A 17,614-nucleotide genomic window follows, 5' to 3' on the forward strand; every position below is an offset into this window, starting at 1 on the left:
ATGTTCACCGATTACTCCGCCGTTTATGAACCGATTTTGAAAAGTCTTTTTTTGTTGTATTTAGTGGAGCTCCCAGGTGGTCCCATTTTTTTTCACAATTTTATCTCACCCCCAAGGGTGGGTAAAGGGGTAAAAACAGGGTATGAATTTCCATTTTGGGCACATATTAACCGATTCTAATGAAATTAAGAACGTAAATACATATAGTTCTTATAACAAAAAAATATGATGGTGACCTTGAGCTGATCTGATGATGGAAACGGAAGGCAGTCAGGGGAACTCCTCAACGGTATATAGCAACTACTTCGTGTTTAGGCTTGAATGATTCGTATTCATTAGTAGGACTTTTTGGTATCATTTGCACCTTACTTTTGATTGAAAATTATTGCAAATAAACTAAAAACTATAAAATAAAATAATAATAAAAAAACCACTAAAATGTAAGAAATAATTTAAGGTTTACACAAATTCTACTCGTATGTGACAGTACAAATATACCTAAGCAGGAACTGTTCTTTTTTGAAGTTGGTGCCATATTTCTTTAGATTACTTTGTCACCGCACCAACATAAAAAAGAACAGTTCCTGCTTAGGTATATTTGTAGTATTTGTACTGTCACATACGAGTAGAATTTGGGTAAACCTTAAATTATTTCTTACATTTTAGTGGTTTTTTGAAGTCGGTTTTTTTATTTTTATTATTATTATTTTATTAATTATTATAATAAATATAAGGTCTTAAGTTGAATAAAGGCAGTAAGTAGGTATATATGGCAATCGGCATATTTAACATTAGATACAATCTTGTTAGACAAATGGCCCATCTGCTCCATCAAGAGATCCAGAGCTAATCAAAAGTCATTCATGTGTTGACATCCCCCACTTCTCTAGAGCCTCATGTCTCGTGGTGGTTGGTCCTATCTTCTGAGAAGAAACATGTCTATTACAGCATTATCGGGCAAGACTGGTTAATTAACATAATGGATTAATACTAGGCCAACCAATCACAATCGAGGGATTTTATCGCCAGCAGCGCCAACTCTGATAACATTAGCGTTTTATTTCCCTTTCCTCTCTTTCAAATAATTTAAGATAGATAGATAGAATATTCTTTAAATAAACTTACATAACTTAAATACTAACACATTTGTACAAAAATGGCGGCCTTATTGCTTAAACTAATTTAAAAGAAACCTCAGTAAATCTAGTCCAGCGCAGTGTCTAGGTGTTTCCGCACTTGGTCGTCCCATCGAGTAGCTTTCGCCACAAGTCGAACTGCTCGTGGTAGCGCACCATGTGTATCGAGATTCCTTTCTGTACATTGCAGGGGAGGTACGGCACCCGCTTATTATAGAACTCCGCCGCGTGCTGCCGCTTGATCTTCAGCTTGCTGGCGAGCACGCCCGTCACGAAGACATCCTCTAGCCGCAAGTAGGGCTCCTGCCCCGCGGCCTCCAGCAGTTCCCCCGCCACGTCGGTGGTCATGAGGTAGGCGGGGCCGGAGGTGAAGTCCGGGAACAGGTTGGACGGATACTGCCGCGGCGACAAGTAGTACTTAGACCTCAAGGACCGCTCTGGCGATAAGCGCTCGAACACGCGCCCCCAGATTGTTCTTGTCTCGTTCTTCCTCGCGTCGATGAACTGGAGCAGTCGCGGGACGTTGATGAACATGTCGTCGTCGGCCTTCAGCAGCCGCGGCACCTCGGGGCAGTACGTGTGCACCCACTCCAGCATGGACAGGGTCTTCAGCGTCAAGTTGCTGTAAGAATCCCTCGAGTTGCCGATGATTATGTCCCCGTACAGTTCGTCTTCCGCTCTGATAGCATCAGCTTTCGCCTCGTGGCGTGAGTCGAGACTGCCAAGTACGAAGGCGAAGCCGATGTCGCGCCTCAACGCGGCGTGTCCCCACGTGAGTCGCACGGCTTCCCTAGCGGCGGCGTGGTCGGGTGCTGACGTCACTAGAATCAACAGCCGGAGCCCGGCGCCCCGCGCGGCGCAGCGCTCGGGGTGCGGCTGCGAGTGGCCCGCCTCGTACACGTCCCGCGTGAAGATGACGCGTGAGTCTCTGCTGGCTGGAGCGGGGGAGGTGTGGTTGCCTGCCGCGGGGGGCGCGGGGCTGGTGGCAGTGAGGTTGATGGGCGCCGCGGGGGCGGGCGCGGGGCGCAGGGCGCGGGGTGCGTAGAGCAGCAGCAGCGCGGCGCCGGCGCACAGGGCCAGCCCCGCCAGCAGCGCGCGCCGCGACCCCACCAGCTCGGCAGCCGGCATTGGTGACCTGCAGGACACACCACACTAGTCAGTATAAACATAAACAATAACACGACTTTGTCTTCTTCTTTCGACTTTATGAGTAACGGTTGACTGTTGATGAGATTAATTAATAACAGAAGAAGCGAAGAATTCAATTACCTATAGGTATAAAACAGAAGAAGTTTTTACGTACTACTTACCTACACAAGTACTGTATCGGGAGGTTGGGTTATCTGGTTCAATAAGTTTGCTGAAATTGATGACGATAACAATATAACATGATTATTGTGTGCCATCCCCGATTATGCTTATCGAACTATTATCATTTCATAGAAGCTTTGATTATTATTGATTATTTTGTTTCAGATAGTACTTGCGTACTTGATGTCACTTTTCGGTCGGACACATAGGTTCTGTAATTCAGTCTGGAGGTGAATCTAAATATATTGGTTTTACCGAGAAATGGTTATGAAGAGGGAATAAAAGCACAGCATCATTCAACGGTGACAGAAATTCAAGCGTTAGTTAGTATCCGTCAGAGGTAACATAAATGTTTGATAAAAAAAATAAAGTACCTATTTATCTTTCAGTGTATTTCAGAAAAAACTTCTTCTTAGCCGTTTTCAACCTCAAAGGTGTAGGCCTCCTTCAGTCTATGCCACTCATCTCGATCTTGGGCTATCTCTATCCATTTGCTACCGGATGTTTTCCTTATATCGTCGGTCCATCGCATTTGTGGTCGACCACGAGGGCGTGTCTCACCAGAAAAATTTACAGCATGGTTATAGGGGGAAATTAAGAGAGATGTTTGTTTTTTCTACTAACAGAGATAATAATAATTGAGTGCCAAAGTGCCGGCAACTTCTACTTACCCAAGTTTCACTGTATAAGTTTTGAAATAGATGTCTCGTATATTTTCACTGTTAGTAAGTACTGTATCACACCAGGCGACACACTAATCCGTGACAAACGGCGTGGTACCTATTTCTGATTTGGAAAATAACTGTCCACAACACAGATTACAAATCTAGTCCGATGTATCCTGATACGCGCCGCCGCCGCCATCACTACACGTAATAGATAAACTTTTTAATTTAAATGATATATCCGCCCAGTTTCGTAAGAATTATGTTATCAAATAGTTTGAACACCATGATAAAGCAGATTTGAAATTGATAAACCACACTTTGTTGTACTTATTGGACTATTAAGGCTTAAGGTTTAACTCTGTTTCTATTAGGGTGTTGCAAAAATTGCTTAGTAAGCAGAAAGAGCAATATACAATGATATACATTCTGTGTAAAAAGTATCGGGATTAAATAAATAAAACACTAAATATTGGCTTTTAATCCAGATTTATTTTATCACCTTCAATGTATGCTGCTTCTGAAACGATACACAATATAATACAAATACGCCAACGAATAATCTAACCATCAAAACAATTTTTAAACGATGTTTCCGTGGAAGAGTATAGTAAGTACTCGCGGCGAATTCTGATTTTATCGATCGATTGTTAGTCAAAGTCATGTTGACTGTTTTATTTGACTATCGTGGTGTTGTGCATTCGGATTTCTTGCCGTAAAGTCATAGTTTTGTATTGTGTATGTATATGTAAATTATTTCATATATTTTTTTATGTGTTTTTGTACATTAATAAATATGTTTTGTTTTGTTACAAATAGTGAATTAGTAAAAAAAACAACAAACAAATAATATGGGTAACATTAATTACAAATTTGTGTATTTGATGGGTTATTGTATGATGTATCACACCCTTAAGCTTGGACCACTTTTAACGCCACACCCTGTATATTACATGGCAGGTATATTATTTACTAATTAATAGCGGTGTAGATAGATAGATAGTGATCTTTTAATTTATATTTTATGTTATTTTTATTCATGTTGTCTTTTAAGGAATTTGGTAGGTTATTAAGTAATCGAGGAATATATATATATATCTTATTGTTCTTCGTCCGTAGAAGTTATTGGCTTGAAAAATATCAAATTTTGGTGTTAGTAATTTGTCTAGTTTGTATTTTATGTTGTACCGGCTGCCAATCAGTCCGGTTGTGTTGTTCTACCAGCAGAGCATATTCTAACTTGTTATAGACAGGCATCATTTTGCAATATTTATATATCGCCTATAACAACTACTAAGTATGAGAGATAGGTATATTTTATTCAGAATGTATTGGCGCCAAGGCCACATACTGTCCGTTGTTTCAGAGCGACGGGTAAATGGGTCAAAGTCACACAAGCATGGTCGATGCGATGCATGTTACAACTATTTAGTACATACACATATTGCCAGTTTCAACAAGGGCTCCCACACACAAGCACGATACGACAAACACGTGAAAACTTCTCACCAATCGTAGATATTCAATGGGAGAGAGATAAAAATTAGAAACGTTTATTTGACACACTGACTGACTGGGATAGACGAGTTCTCGAGTGGAGACCACGAACAGGCAAACGCAGCGTGGAACGCCCTCCTGCCCGCTAGACTGATGACCTTAGGCGGGAAGCTGGTAGTGGTTTATTTATTTATTTATTTCAACTGGAACACCAGCAGCTTAAATACAACTAACATTTTTAAGACACACATTAAAATTATAATTTCGTTGTACAAGCCTATTAAAGGTGTACACAACATTCTTAAATTATCAATGACAACTTAAAATAAAAATGTATATAAAAATTAACAATTTTTTAAGTTAAATAAAATATATAAAAGGTTTTTCTAAGTACTAAGTATAGAGATCACAGTATGAACACAAATATTTTGAAACTTTAAAACCAAAACAAACAATTAGGTAAGTACTAACCTGTACCTGTACTAAGAACATTTTTTCATACATTGAATTTTTTTCTTAAAACAATAATAAGAATCGTGGTTGGATGAGGAAGGCCGAGGACCGAGTGTTGTGGCGCTCCTTGGGAGAGGTCTATGTCCAGCAGTGGATGATTATTGGCTGATGATGATGATTTGACACACTGACAACGCCGAGGGATCATTCATTTATTTATGGCTACCACCTCACCTTTAAATTAAGCGTCCACCTGGCAATCGGCATCACCCTCAACGGACGCATCGCATTCAGTATTCTTTGTTACAATAGTTGAGAAATGCTCAACCTTTTGACTAATTTTTGACTCGCTCTGTACACTTGGAGAAACTAGTACTTATAATTGAAGTCTGTGTATGAAAGCGATTGACGGAAATAAACTTCAATTCACTGAGTGGCATCAAAGTGGCGGTAATGCCAACAATCGACCTTCTCTCCTTTTTATTTATTTTTGCCTATAAATCATAGCTTATTTATATATTTTACATACATTTTGACGAACACATATTCCATACTTATAAGGAAAAAACTATGATATCGTTTACGATCAACCTAAACCCTTGTTTTAAATGCCTTAAGCCTGAACTAGCCGTAGTAGAGTATGCTAGTAGTTCCACTAGTATACTTAGCATAAGAGGTAATCAATCTTTTTGTTTGTTTTTTTTTTAAAATATTAGTAATTAATTATATATGGGTTTATTGCAAAATTATTAATTTTTGCTAGTATCTATTTCATCGGTTTTTATGTTTTATATTAAATAAAACTTACCTAAGTAGTTTTAAAAAAGTTATTAAATAAAAATAAAAATAATCACCAAGATTGTTTACCTTTAGTGCCAAGTAATAAAGAATATCTTCTTGAATCTTGGACGTATGGCTATTAACTACCTAGGCAGGGCCAAGAATGAATGAATGCAATTTATCTTAAATCTTGTGTTTAGGGCTAGTCTGTCTACTCACGTGTGTCTCCACTACTGCTGTGCTGCAGCAGGTTCTCGGTGCTGGGCTGCTCGGGCTGGTCCCGGCTTCGAGTCTTGAACAGCCCGAACTTGCCGGGAGCCATGGCCGGCTGGGGAGGAGGAGGGGGGGGATTAGTGAAATACACTCGGGAGCAATGAAAAAGCTACGGTAAGAATAACTGACTGCTACGCCGAAGGTCCCGGGTTCGATGCCCGGCTGGGGCAGATATTTTTTTAAAGACAGATATTTGTACTCGGGTCTTGGGTGTTGGTATTTAGATTTACCCCCTTATTCATAGAGAAGTTACAGAACGTTTTAACTAATAAACTGTTTTGTCCCTCTCCGACCAAGTATAATTTGTTCTTTGAAAGTGAGGGACAAAACAGTTTATTAGTTAAAACGTATTGTAACTTTTCTATGAATAAGGGGGTTAGTATGTATCTATCTATGTATTTGTGTAGATATATCAGCTGTCCTACACCCATAACACAGGTTCTGCCTAGCTTGGGGTCGGATGGTCAGATGTCCCACATATTTATTTACTTATTTATTATTTACCAAATTACTTACTCCTGAACAGAAAAGGCTAGCTTAAAGACACTGTCTGCAATATTGATGAACATTTTAACAGTGCATCAGAATATTAGCAACGAAAAACTTAAATATTTTGTTCAAATTCTAAATTAAATACTTAAAACATTGGGGTCATTTATTTTGTAATCGATATTTTGTAAGTGGAACTTATTGCCCGTGAGTGTATTAATAATGTAACCAAAGTTTAAAGCCCCCGTAATTCATCACTAAAAGTCGCATAACTTTTGAACAACACACACGCACTCACGCCTTGTACTAATGTACTCCCTTGCGGGGTAGGCAGAGGTACATTGCTGCACCCACTTTTCGCCAGAGTGTTATGTTAGTGCCAATCTAATAGGGGGCGGGCCTATTGCCATTTTACGGGCACATCCAAGACCTGAGAACAAATATCTGTGTTTAAACAAATATCTGCCCCAGCCGGGAATCGAACCTGAGACCATCGGCTCAGTAGTCTGGGTCACTAACCACTACGCCATTCGGTCGTCTACTTTAACTTTAACTTTTGAACGACTATCACAATTTTAATAAAATATGCTTTATATGCTAAAAGCACACGGGATTACATTATCAATCATCCTAAAAAAACAAAAAGGAAATCGTTATTATAAATCCAAGGTCGATCTTAATAAAACCTCCCAAAAAGTCTATGGACTAGTACCTATCTAGTCAGTAAACTATCAAATAATAAGTACATATAATAATAATAATAATTTAACTAGTCTATAGACTGCGCTTTTACTACTTTGTTTGGCAGTCTTATCGCTTAAAACGATATCCTAAAACGTCCTTTCTCGTCAAAGAGCGGCCATGTAGTGGCCAAACTTCCATTTCATCATTTTGACGTGGCCGGTTGCTGTGCAAACAAGGTGTCATGTTTAGCGAAATATGACGCTTTAATAACGGGCAATCTTGGTCTACTCTCTGATTTTTAATTGGAAAGAATTCTGACATTTTATAAGTGATGCTACTAAAAAAGTTCTTTACCGAAAAAATGAAAAATTGCGATCCATTTCTGGGCAATAATTTTTTCTTAATATTTTTATACAAAAAGATAAATCTAAATATTTACTTGCTCAAGTAAACTAATACAAAAATAACAAATATTTCAATATAATAGCTGTTCCCGCGAGCTTCGCTTCGCCTTAATAAGTTTTCCCGTGGGAATTCCGCGATAAAAAGTAACATATGTGTTAATCCAGGGTGTCAGCTAACTTCATTCCAAATTTCATTAAAATCGGTTCAGCCGTTTTGACGTGAAGAAATAACAAACATACACACATACATACATACATACATACACATATACACTTACAAACTTTCGCATTTATAATATGAAGTAGGATCACGACTCACGACCCATGTATCGAATTAATTTTAATTGCTTTATTTTATTCTTTAGCATGGCATCACTTCCTACTAAATTCAGGGATAATAAACCTTTTTAATCAATTTCAAAAATTGGTGTGGGCTCAAGTGAAGGGGCATGTCGCAAGACACAACACAACCTACAAAATGGTGGAAGTTAAAAAACTACTACTAGAAGGTATAAAAAATGTTACTCCTGAGAAATGGCAAGCATGCATCAGCCACACAATAAAAGAGGAAGATAAGATGTGCACTCTCGACGATTTTATCGACAGAGTTACAGAATCTCTAATAATTAAAGTCAGCGATGCTGATGATGAAGATACTGATGATGATGATGATAATAGTGATGATTAGGTAGAGATTTTAATAAACAAATCCATCATCATCCATCCATCGTCATACCTATAGCAGTTCACTGCTGGACGTATTCCCTCCCAAAGCACGCCACTGGATTGGACAGACTCTGCAGCTGGGTAGAAACAACTTCCAATCAGAGGTCAATAGAAGAATACAATTGGGCTGGGCAGCATTTGGCAAACTTCGTCAAGTCTTCTCGTCGCCCATACCACAAAGTCTCAAGACGAAAGTCTTTGATCAGTGTGTCCTACCGGTTATGACCTATGGGGCTAAAACGTGGACATTTACTGTGGGACTGGTTCACAAACTGAAGTACACTCAGCGAGCTATGGAAAGAGCTATGCTTGGAGCTATGCTTGAAAGATCGCATCCGGAACGAAGTAATCTGACAGAGAACTAAAGTCACCGACATAGCTCACCGAGTTAGTAAGCTTAAGTGGCAATGGGCTGGTCACATCTGTCGAAGAACCGATGACCGATGGGGTAAACGTGTTCTGCTGTCTTACTCCCAGCGATGAGTCGCTGACACAATTTCACCTGTATCGCTAATTTGGTACCTCCACCGCACATTTTAGACTCACAGTTTGCTGTGACGTCACGCAAGCCAGTCAGTGCACACAATACAATTTTATAGAGCGACATCTCTTTTTTTTACCTCTATTCAAATACGAACGCAACATCGCCCTGACATCGGCGCGGCTACCGTTTCAAAAATAATTAGGTACTAGTTGTTTTTAGATATATTTTCTACGACAGCGATAATTATATAAGATAATTGAGATTATCTTTAATTGTATTTTTCACTGTTTGTAATATATTTAGGTAGGTACGGTAATTATTTCTCACCGTAGGTAAATCCCCTTTTAATTTGGAGCGCCGCACTTAATAAAATGGATACAGGGACTAAAAAAAATATATTATAGTCTCAGATGTCCAGACTCGTATTGAAAAAGTGCCCAGCCCAAAAAGGTTTGTGATCTCTGATTTGTCTAAAATTGATAACTGTCAGAATTCCGTAAGATTACTAATAACAGTGTAGCATGCATGGAATTTAATTAGTGAACTTTCCGTTGCGAATAAAAGCTGTCATGCAATCAGATGCCGCTTCACAGGATCATTGTCGACGTAGATAAACGTGTATGACGATTCGCCATAAATACGACGCTGTGTTAAACGAGCTTATCGACGTCGATAACGAACCCGTGTAGTGGCCGCAGGCAGTGACTATACCGAACGATTGTAGTTATCTAGTATATTCAGTATTCACAGTCAAAGTTAAAGTCAAATGTTTTTATTCGTCGTATAAATATAAAATTTTCTGATGAATGTCAATACATATTTACAAACTACTCTCCGTTAGGATAAGGGGCTCTTTCTGTCTTAGGAGAAGAACGGAGACAAGAAACTCCTGAGCCATCTTTTAAAAAAAGACTTAAAACTAGTTGGTATACTTATAAGCTTAATAGTTTAATAATTATAATTAGTTATAATGTGTATAATATGAGCAGAGCTAACTACTCATCACAACCATGCATTAACATATGTATAGAATCTTTGTATAGAAATTCACACAAGCTTGTGCGTCCACTCCGATACCGATAAGTGGACGTTTACCTTTGATTGACGACCGAATGGCGTAGTGGTTAGTGACCCTGACTACTGAGCCGATGGTCCCGGGTTCGATTCCCGGCTGGGGCAGATAGTTGTTTAAACACAGATATTTGTTCTCGGGTCTTGGATGTGCCCGTAAAATGGCAATAGGCGCGCCCCCTATTACATTAGGACTAACATAACACTCTGGCGAAAAGTGGGTGCAGCAATGCACCTCTGCCTACCCCGCAAGGGAGTACATTAGTACAAGGCGTGAGTGCGTGTTTTTTTTTTTTAATAACGCTCACGACTCGCGACCTTTTCCGTCAGAGTGACCTTGTCGTGTCGTCGGTAAACAATATATCTTGTTGCTGAGAAAACAATACGCTTTTAGTCACGTCCTTGAACTTATACTATGTACACTATAATAATTTTATAAAAGCGAAAGGTAAATTTGTTTGTATTCATTTAACAAAGAAAATGTATGGCACATTTTGTTGTCTGGGGAAACGGGCTCAATGCCGACATCAACAAAGGACCCAAATTTTTTCAAACATTGAATTCAAAATTTGAACAAATCATTTCTGTTTTTAGTCGGTAATATCCTGATGCTCTGTTAAATTAAATGTACTTCAATGTTGCAGAAGGCGTCATTAAGCTAGCCTTTTCCGTTTCGGAGTAATTTGGTGATTTTCTCAGTGGAAACTTTTGCTTACGATGCCCGAATAGTTCGGTGGTTAGTGACCCTCACTGTTATGCCGAAGATCCCGGGTTCGGTTCCCGGCCGGGGCAGATATTTGCATAAGCATATTATTATTTAAACGGGAAATTCTTTAAACCAAAGCAAAGTTAAGTTTCAAATCCTAATCCTAACTAATATTATAAATGCGAAAGTAACTGTGTCTGTCTGTTACTCTTTCCCGCCAAAACTACTAATCGGATTTGAATGAAATTTTGTATACAGATGGTCTAGACCCTGAGAAATAACAAAAGCTACTTTTTATCGCGGAATTCCAACGGGAAAACTTTTTAGGGCGAAGCTCGCGGGAACAGCTAGTGTAAAATAATGTACTACGACATTCGTAGCAACTTCGTAGTAGGCCCGGCTACGTCGCGGCGTAGCAGCTGCGTAGCAAAGGGTCGTAGCACGCGTAGCACAATTAATTTTTTTAATTTTACACTTTATTGTACACATAAAAGCAAAACAATATAAAGAACAGTTAGGACGTATACAAAGGCGGACTTATTGCCAAAAAGCAATTTCTTCCAGCCAACCTACGACTGGGCGAAAGAGAAGATGGAAAATTAAATCTATTAACTAATTTCGTAGCAATAAAATATTTGTTGAAGTTTTATTGATTAATTTAATGATGAGTAATTAATGTAACTATGCATATTTATGTCAAATCGTCTATAATAAAAGTTTTGTTACTTAGGTAATATAATAAGAAAAATAATAATCGTAAGATCTTTAAATTACTTAATCTTTCTAACACAATCTAGCCAACTAAGCAGCAATTTCAATTATACCTAGGTTTTATTAAGATCAACCTTGGGTTTATAATCTACAGGTTGATATTTGCAAGTACTAAGTAATTATTTCACTACTCCATAAAATAACGTTCTGACAGCAAATTACTAAATTATGGAAATTATAATTTGTGTTGGTAATATTTACATGTTTATCTATTCTTTTTAATATATTAAAATTTCAACAAATGGTTATGTATTCTACATTTTATAGTTTAAATTTACTAAATCATAAATTACACATGCTTACTCAATACTCAATAACTAATTTGAAATGAAGCTATTATTTTATCAAAAGTCCCACTTACCTCAAAAAAGTTAAGAAATCTCAATCAAAAATTCGCAACGCTATGTAGTGTACTTGATTTGATCGATTCGATATCAAGAGCCACTCACAATCGTAAAATCACATCTAACACTGAAATCACTATTCAATAAATCCTACAATTATTCTTAAAATATGCCACAAAACTACTGGCTAAAAAGGTTATCAGGAAAACTATTACAAAATACAGGATATTATCGAAAACTCTTTGGTAGAAAATGATTTATTGCGTATAAAACGGGTTCCTATCGCCCGGCCCGACTGCTACGAAAACACGGAGATTCTGTAGGAAAATAGGTTTTTCAACCTTGTGGATTTCCATGTTTAAAGAAGCTTTCATGAATGTTACACTCTTGAAAGAAAAACCGTAGAAAACCTAAAACGGTTGATTAGTTATAGAAACTGTATAAATAATAAAGAAATATATTAACGTATAAATAGATTTCTTTACTTTATTTTAGTAACTTGGTATGTCTCTTAATGGGAAATATTCCGTGGACGAAATAGGAAGCTTGAAAAACCTTTAGATTTCTCTAGTCGTAGTTGCGCGCGCATCTTGTTTTTAATCCATCTAGTTTCGATTGCGAAGCTTCTCTTACACAATCTACTTTACACCTTATTTATAAGACATAAGTATCTATTTTGCCTAACAAACTTTTACCATTAATTCTAGGAAGGAAATCGGTTATAGGGAATTCGACGATAATATCTAAAGTTTAAGGTCGAGTTTGAATGTTACTGCTGATTATGTTTATGTGTCGTAAGGCAATTTAATAGTTATTAGGTCAATCTACGCTCCATATTTATAGGTTAGTAGGTAACAGGTAACAAGGATGGTTACTGCATAAACTGTATATGCTACATATTGTAGAACGAGCATTGATAAACCTCGATTGAAAAAGTCATCACTATCAATTGATTGAAAGTAAGCGTCCACCTGTCGTACGCAACAGACGCATCGCATTCACTATACTTGCCCTTTTTCACAATGTATGTATAATGGCTACCTGTGGAATAAAAGATAGATAGATAAAACTTTATTTGACAATGACAGCTTATACTTAATTATACTAAAAGACATGCTGTGTGTGATATATTTTAGACAGTAGTGGCAGCATGTCTTTTATGCCAAAGGTACCCACCGTACCCATCCAGACATTGTGAAACAGGCCTTTAGTGTCATGAAAAAATAAAAATATACTCTACTGTAATGACCAACTTTTCCGTAGTGATATAAATTTATCAATGTTTAATCCTAATCCTAACTAAAATATTATAAATGTGAAAGTAACTGTGTCTGTCTGTCTGTCTGTTTGTTACTCTTTCACGCCAAAACTACTGAACGAATTTAAATGAAATTTGGTATACATATGGTCTAGCTACCCTGAGAAAGAACATAAGTAGGCTACTTTTTATCCCGAAATTCCCACGGGAAAACATTTTTAGGGCGAAGCGAAGCTCGTAGGAACAGCTAGTAATAAATAAAACAACTTATTCTATTGAAACATTCTGCATTTTGTTTTAATTACAATCTTAATGCCTATAATAACATGTTGACTTACTCGCGTATGCTCATAAATATATACTTAACTGACTAGAATTCTTACCATAAGGTTTACATTAAAATTAATAACCTAAATATAAACTTTTTCCCAGCCAAAGATTATATTTAGGGACATACAGGGTGTCGCAAAACGTGAAGGTAATGAATTCCTATAGGTATAGGTTTTTTTTAAAGAATGTTAAGTATGTAAATCCAAAACAGAAATAGATAATAATAATCTATTCTGAATTCTTTTAAAATAATGCTGCTTATTTAGACTGTTTGCTCATTTTTTTGTTTTTTTATCTTAGATAGGTATGTTTTAGTTTAGGTTACCACATTGTTTTGTGTTTAAATTAACTTAAGTACCTACAGATTTTTTTATTGTATTAAAGAAGTTTAAAAACTTTAGTTTTCCACCAAACAAAGGTTGGTTGGAAGAAATTGCTTCTTGGCAATAAGCCCGCCTTTGTATACATAACTTTTAAGTCCATTTTTTGTAACTATTAAATCATTTATTAAATAAAATACAAAATATCAAACGTTAAACATAAAATCCACCCTAGCTTCGTCAAAAATAAAATACAAAAAAAAATAAAATAAAACAAACAAACAAACAAAACACAACTTACTTAGCTAAATAAACCACCCCAGGACGCGCCCGACCCAAAAGTCCCCATAACGCTAGCTTTTTTGTAACTGTTTATTTTAGTATACAATATAGTGGTAATAATAATAATAACATTTATCTATGCATCGTTAGTGATACTTAAATTATGACTAATTCAATGTATTGAAATGTAGCTACAACATTTTGCGACACCCACTGCTTTCTATTATGATTATGGCATAGCAAATTGACTAGACAAGTTTCAGCTATCAAAGATCCCTGTGCGACCCAGACAAACAGAAAGGTAATTTATTTTGAATAATTCTATTTATGTGGAATCAATAATATATGACTAGAAACATGTATATATTACTAACCAAGAAAGGTGTAACTATCTGTTTTTTTGGACTTTTACCCCCTTATTCATAGAAAAGTTACAATACTTTTTAACTAATAAACTGTTTTGTCCCTCTCTGTCAAAGAACAAATTGTTCTTTGTCGGAGAGGGACAAAACAGTTTATTAGTTAAAACGTTTTGTAACTTCTCTATGAATAAGGGGGGTAATTTGCATTTCAATTGTTTAGTTATTTCTTTCAGGATATTTTGTCATACTAAATGGTTTCATTTAATTATTTAAGGTGTTGGCTAAATTCTTCCACAGTGGATCTTCATTTAGATTGTGTTCGTTTAGCGGCACCTCCCGGAAGATTACTGATGCGTCTGCTATGTGCATTTGTCGCTTGCCATATCTGAAAAATATGAAAGCATGTATTAACGCCATCTAGCGGGGAGTAGAGTAACTAAACCATGTGTCTTTGTTGTGACTCTACTTGATCATGACATGGGGACGTAGCAAATGTTTAGATGGCGTCACGGTGCAGAAGGGTCATTCTTTGAATCGACAAACGAGGAACTGAAGCCGTGGTTAGCTTTGTGCAATGGGGAGAGAGCATCCGCAGATTACATATAAGTAGCAGCAGATCGACCGACTACCAGACAGGTGGCCGGTAATGGCTTCATGATTTATTTGTGAGGCTGATGACAAAGTAAAGTGGTGCTTTTAGAAAATACCAACATTCAACAATAAGTATTGGCTTTATTCGTATAACGTATTCGTATTCCTCACTAGCAGAAAGCTGCCGCACCACCCGTCTTGGTTGGAGGATCCTCCCCTTGAGTCCCTAGTTTGGGACCCGCTACCTGCACACTTTTTTAGGTCCACTCACCTGTCGCGACCTACCAGAAGACAGACACAAAGTACGAATGATCACGAACAGATGGCGTTAAATGCTCAATACGCCGCGAGGCCAGCGCACCAACTATTAGCCAAGATATACCGACACTCACAAGATATGGCGTTAAAAGCGCAACTCCTACATCGATGTGCCAACCTGCCACGTCCATGCACGGAATAATACTCCTGCAGTTCCTTCAGATAGTTGGACATTGGACAGTTGCTCGGCGTTGTGTCCCGCCTACGCACCAGCAAGTCACTATCAAGCCAAGAAGTACCGATACTCACCAACAGATGGCGTTAAAAGCATAAACCCACCTGCCACGTCCATGCACGGAGTAATACTCCTGCAATTCCTTCAGATAGTTGCTCACTTGTTCAGCGTTGTGGAGATGCTCGGGGCGCCGTAGCCGCGGAGCCAGCGCCTCCATGCGGACCAGCAAGATACCAACTATCAGCCAAGAAGTACCGATACTCACCAATAGATGGTGTTAAAAGCATAAACGCACCTGCCGCGGCCGTGCACCGAATAATACTCCTGCAGTTCCTTCAGATAGTTGCTCAGTTGTTCAGCGTTGTGAAGACGCTCGGGGCGCCGCAGTCGCGGGCCCAGGGCTTGGGCTCGGATGAGCAGGATGGTGGAGAGGATCACCAGGGCTGTGGCGGTTAGCCTCATTGTTGCTGGAATGGAAAGGGGTTGGTTATGAAGAGGGAATTTGAAGATGTGTGCTGTCCAACTATTGTCTGTCGAGGTGGTGGTAATTTAAAGGTGTGTCTCTTGACGAAATAATGACTTGTCGAAGTTCGAAGTAATCCGTCGTAATTTGAGTCCACAACTCATGCATCTCATCTCTACATCATCATCAGCCAATAATCATCCACTGCTGGACATAGGCCTCTCCCAAGGAGCGCCACAACACTCGGTCCTCGGCCTTCCTCATCCAACCACTACCCGCCACCCGCCTAAGGTCGTCAGTCCAGCGGGCAGGAGGGCGTCCCACGCTGCGTTTGCCTGTTCGTGGTCTCCACTCGAGAACTCGTCTCATCTCTACAAACATGGAAAATTATATTATTCAAATACACTGGCAAGTAATGATAAAGTTCCAGTGGCAATAGCACCAAATTACACCTACTTAAATGGAAAAACACGGTATGAAATCCGCATTTTATGTCCTTCTCATTGCTTGTGAGTGTACGTACGGTCAGGTGCAAAGAAACCTGACCCCGGTCTCATACTTACAATGCTTCTGAGGGGGGTCAGGTTTACCTGCCCCTTACTGTACCTAAATCAGGGGAGTCAGATATCAACGTCACAAACTGTAGTAACCACCCCGCCGGGCGTCTATCTATCTACACTCACGGGCAATGAAAAGGTTCCACTGAGGAAAGCACCAAATTACTCCTAAACGGAAAAGGCTAGCTTAATAACGCCTTCTGCTACATTAAAGTGCATTTAACAGGACATCAGGATATTATCAACTAAAAACAATAATATTTTGTTATAATATTAAGTTAAATCTTTGAAAAAATTGGGGTCTTTTGGTGACGAAATTTTGTGAGTGAAACTTTTTCTTTGCCCGTGAGTGTACTATTGTGTACTAGAAATCCATTGCCACTCACATTTTAGATCTATTTTACACATTATCGCCACAATTACATAGCTTATCAAGTCGCTAGATTAAGTATAATCCTATGAATCAGTTTTTAATTCATCCGCCGTTGCGGTACACTTGAGCTGGTTAAAGAGTGGTTTAGCCAGGGTTTAGCAGTATCGGAGAGTTTAGATACTTGTGCGTAACCTATAAAACATCTAGATAACTGAGGGGGTCACTCTATAAGACGAAAAACTAAGTTTCGGAGCGCTGCTGCGGTAGCCACGCCTCTATCATCATCATCAGCCAATAATCATCCACTGCTGGACATATGCCTCTCCCAAGGAGCGCCACAACACTCGGTCCTCGGCCTTCCTCATCCAACCACTACCCGCCACCCGCCTAAGGTCGTCAGTCCAGCGGCCAGGAGGGCGTCTCACGCTGCGTTTGGTTACAGACATAGCTGTCAAAATATGCAAGCTGAAGTGGCAGTGGGCTGGTCATATCTGCCGAAGAACCGATAACCGTTGGGGTAGACGCCTCTATGGCGTTGTAACGTGCCGACTGCACTACGACAGCTCTCGTTCGCTCGTTTTCATCAGTATAGAGTAACCCTTATGTCTAGCTTCCGACGAACGAAGTTTCAGAGCGGATTGTATAACACGTTTCAGACGAAGGGAATTCGCGGTAAAAGCTTCCTGTACTAAGAGAACAAGAGTTTAAAACGAAATTTGACAGATTTTTAAGCGTCTGACAGCGCTAAACATCTGTTAAATACTGTCTAAGTTTTTGTGGTAAGGCCCTTC

At 38.7% G+C, this 17,614-nt stretch overlaps 3 protein-coding genes and 1 long non-coding RNA gene across 12 annotated transcripts in view; 2 read left to right on the forward strand and 2 right to left on the reverse strand.

Moving 5' to 3' along the window:
• The window catches only part of LOC105389906 (beta-1,3-galactosyltransferase 5), a 41,634-nt gene extending 29,530 nt beyond the window's left edge, over positions 1 to 12,104 (reverse strand). For 4 of the 8 annotated variants that reach the window (XM_038113329.2, XM_038113323.2, XM_048633634.1 and 1 more), the window contains exons 1-2: positions 11,812 to 12,104; positions 6,062 to 6,170 (exon numbers count right to left, since the gene is read on the reverse strand). In XM_038113329.2, the coding sequence (XP_037969257.2) occupies positions 6,062 to 6,164 (103 nt within the window). In that variant the 5' untranslated portion in view covers positions 6,165 to 6,170; positions 11,812 to 12,104. Of the gene's footprint in view, positions 1 to 683; positions 2,272 to 2,446; positions 2,497 to 3,118; positions 4,812 to 6,061; positions 6,171 to 11,811 lie in introns of those variants that run through there. The other 4 variants (XM_048633617.1, XM_048633610.1, XM_048621536.1 and 1 more) reach the window with 4 other exon arrangements.
• Positions 1 to 17,614, forward strand: part of LOC119691933 — a 70,566-nt gene that overhangs the window by 22,830 nt on the left and 30,122 nt on the right. The window lies entirely within an intron of this gene.
• Positions 2,249 to 3,578, forward strand: LOC119692512. The gene is made up of 2 exons (XR_007266350.1): positions 2,249 to 2,411; positions 2,613 to 3,578. It is a non-coding gene; the product is annotated as an uncharacterized LOC119692512 (long non-coding RNA).
• On the reverse strand, positions 14,180 to 15,902 carry Nf2 (neuropeptide F 2). Of its 2 annotated transcripts, XM_048621640.1 has the most exons (3): positions 15,726 to 15,902; positions 14,546 to 14,731; positions 14,180 to 14,395 (listed from the first exon to the last, which is right to left on the reverse strand). In XM_048621640.1, exons 1-2 carry the CDS (start codon positions 15,890 to 15,892, stop codon positions 14,608 to 14,610), a joined length of 291 nt encoding a protein of 96 aa, XP_048477597.1. In that variant the 5' UTR covers positions 15,893 to 15,902; the 3' UTR covers positions 14,180 to 14,395; positions 14,546 to 14,607. The 2 variants fall into 2 exon arrangements, 1 of the variants encoding a protein (XP_048477597.1); XR_007266345.1 differs by lacking the exons at positions 14,180 to 14,395; positions 15,726 to 15,902 and adding an exon at positions 15,535 to 15,608 and having other exon boundaries at positions 14,596 to 14,731.

Source organism: Plutella xylostella, chromosome 2 (genome assembly GCF_932276165.1).
Source record: "Plutella xylostella chromosome 2, ilPluXylo3.1, whole genome shotgun sequence".
Classification (NCBI taxonomy): Eukaryota; Metazoa; Arthropoda; class Insecta; order Lepidoptera; family Plutellidae; genus Plutella; species Plutella xylostella.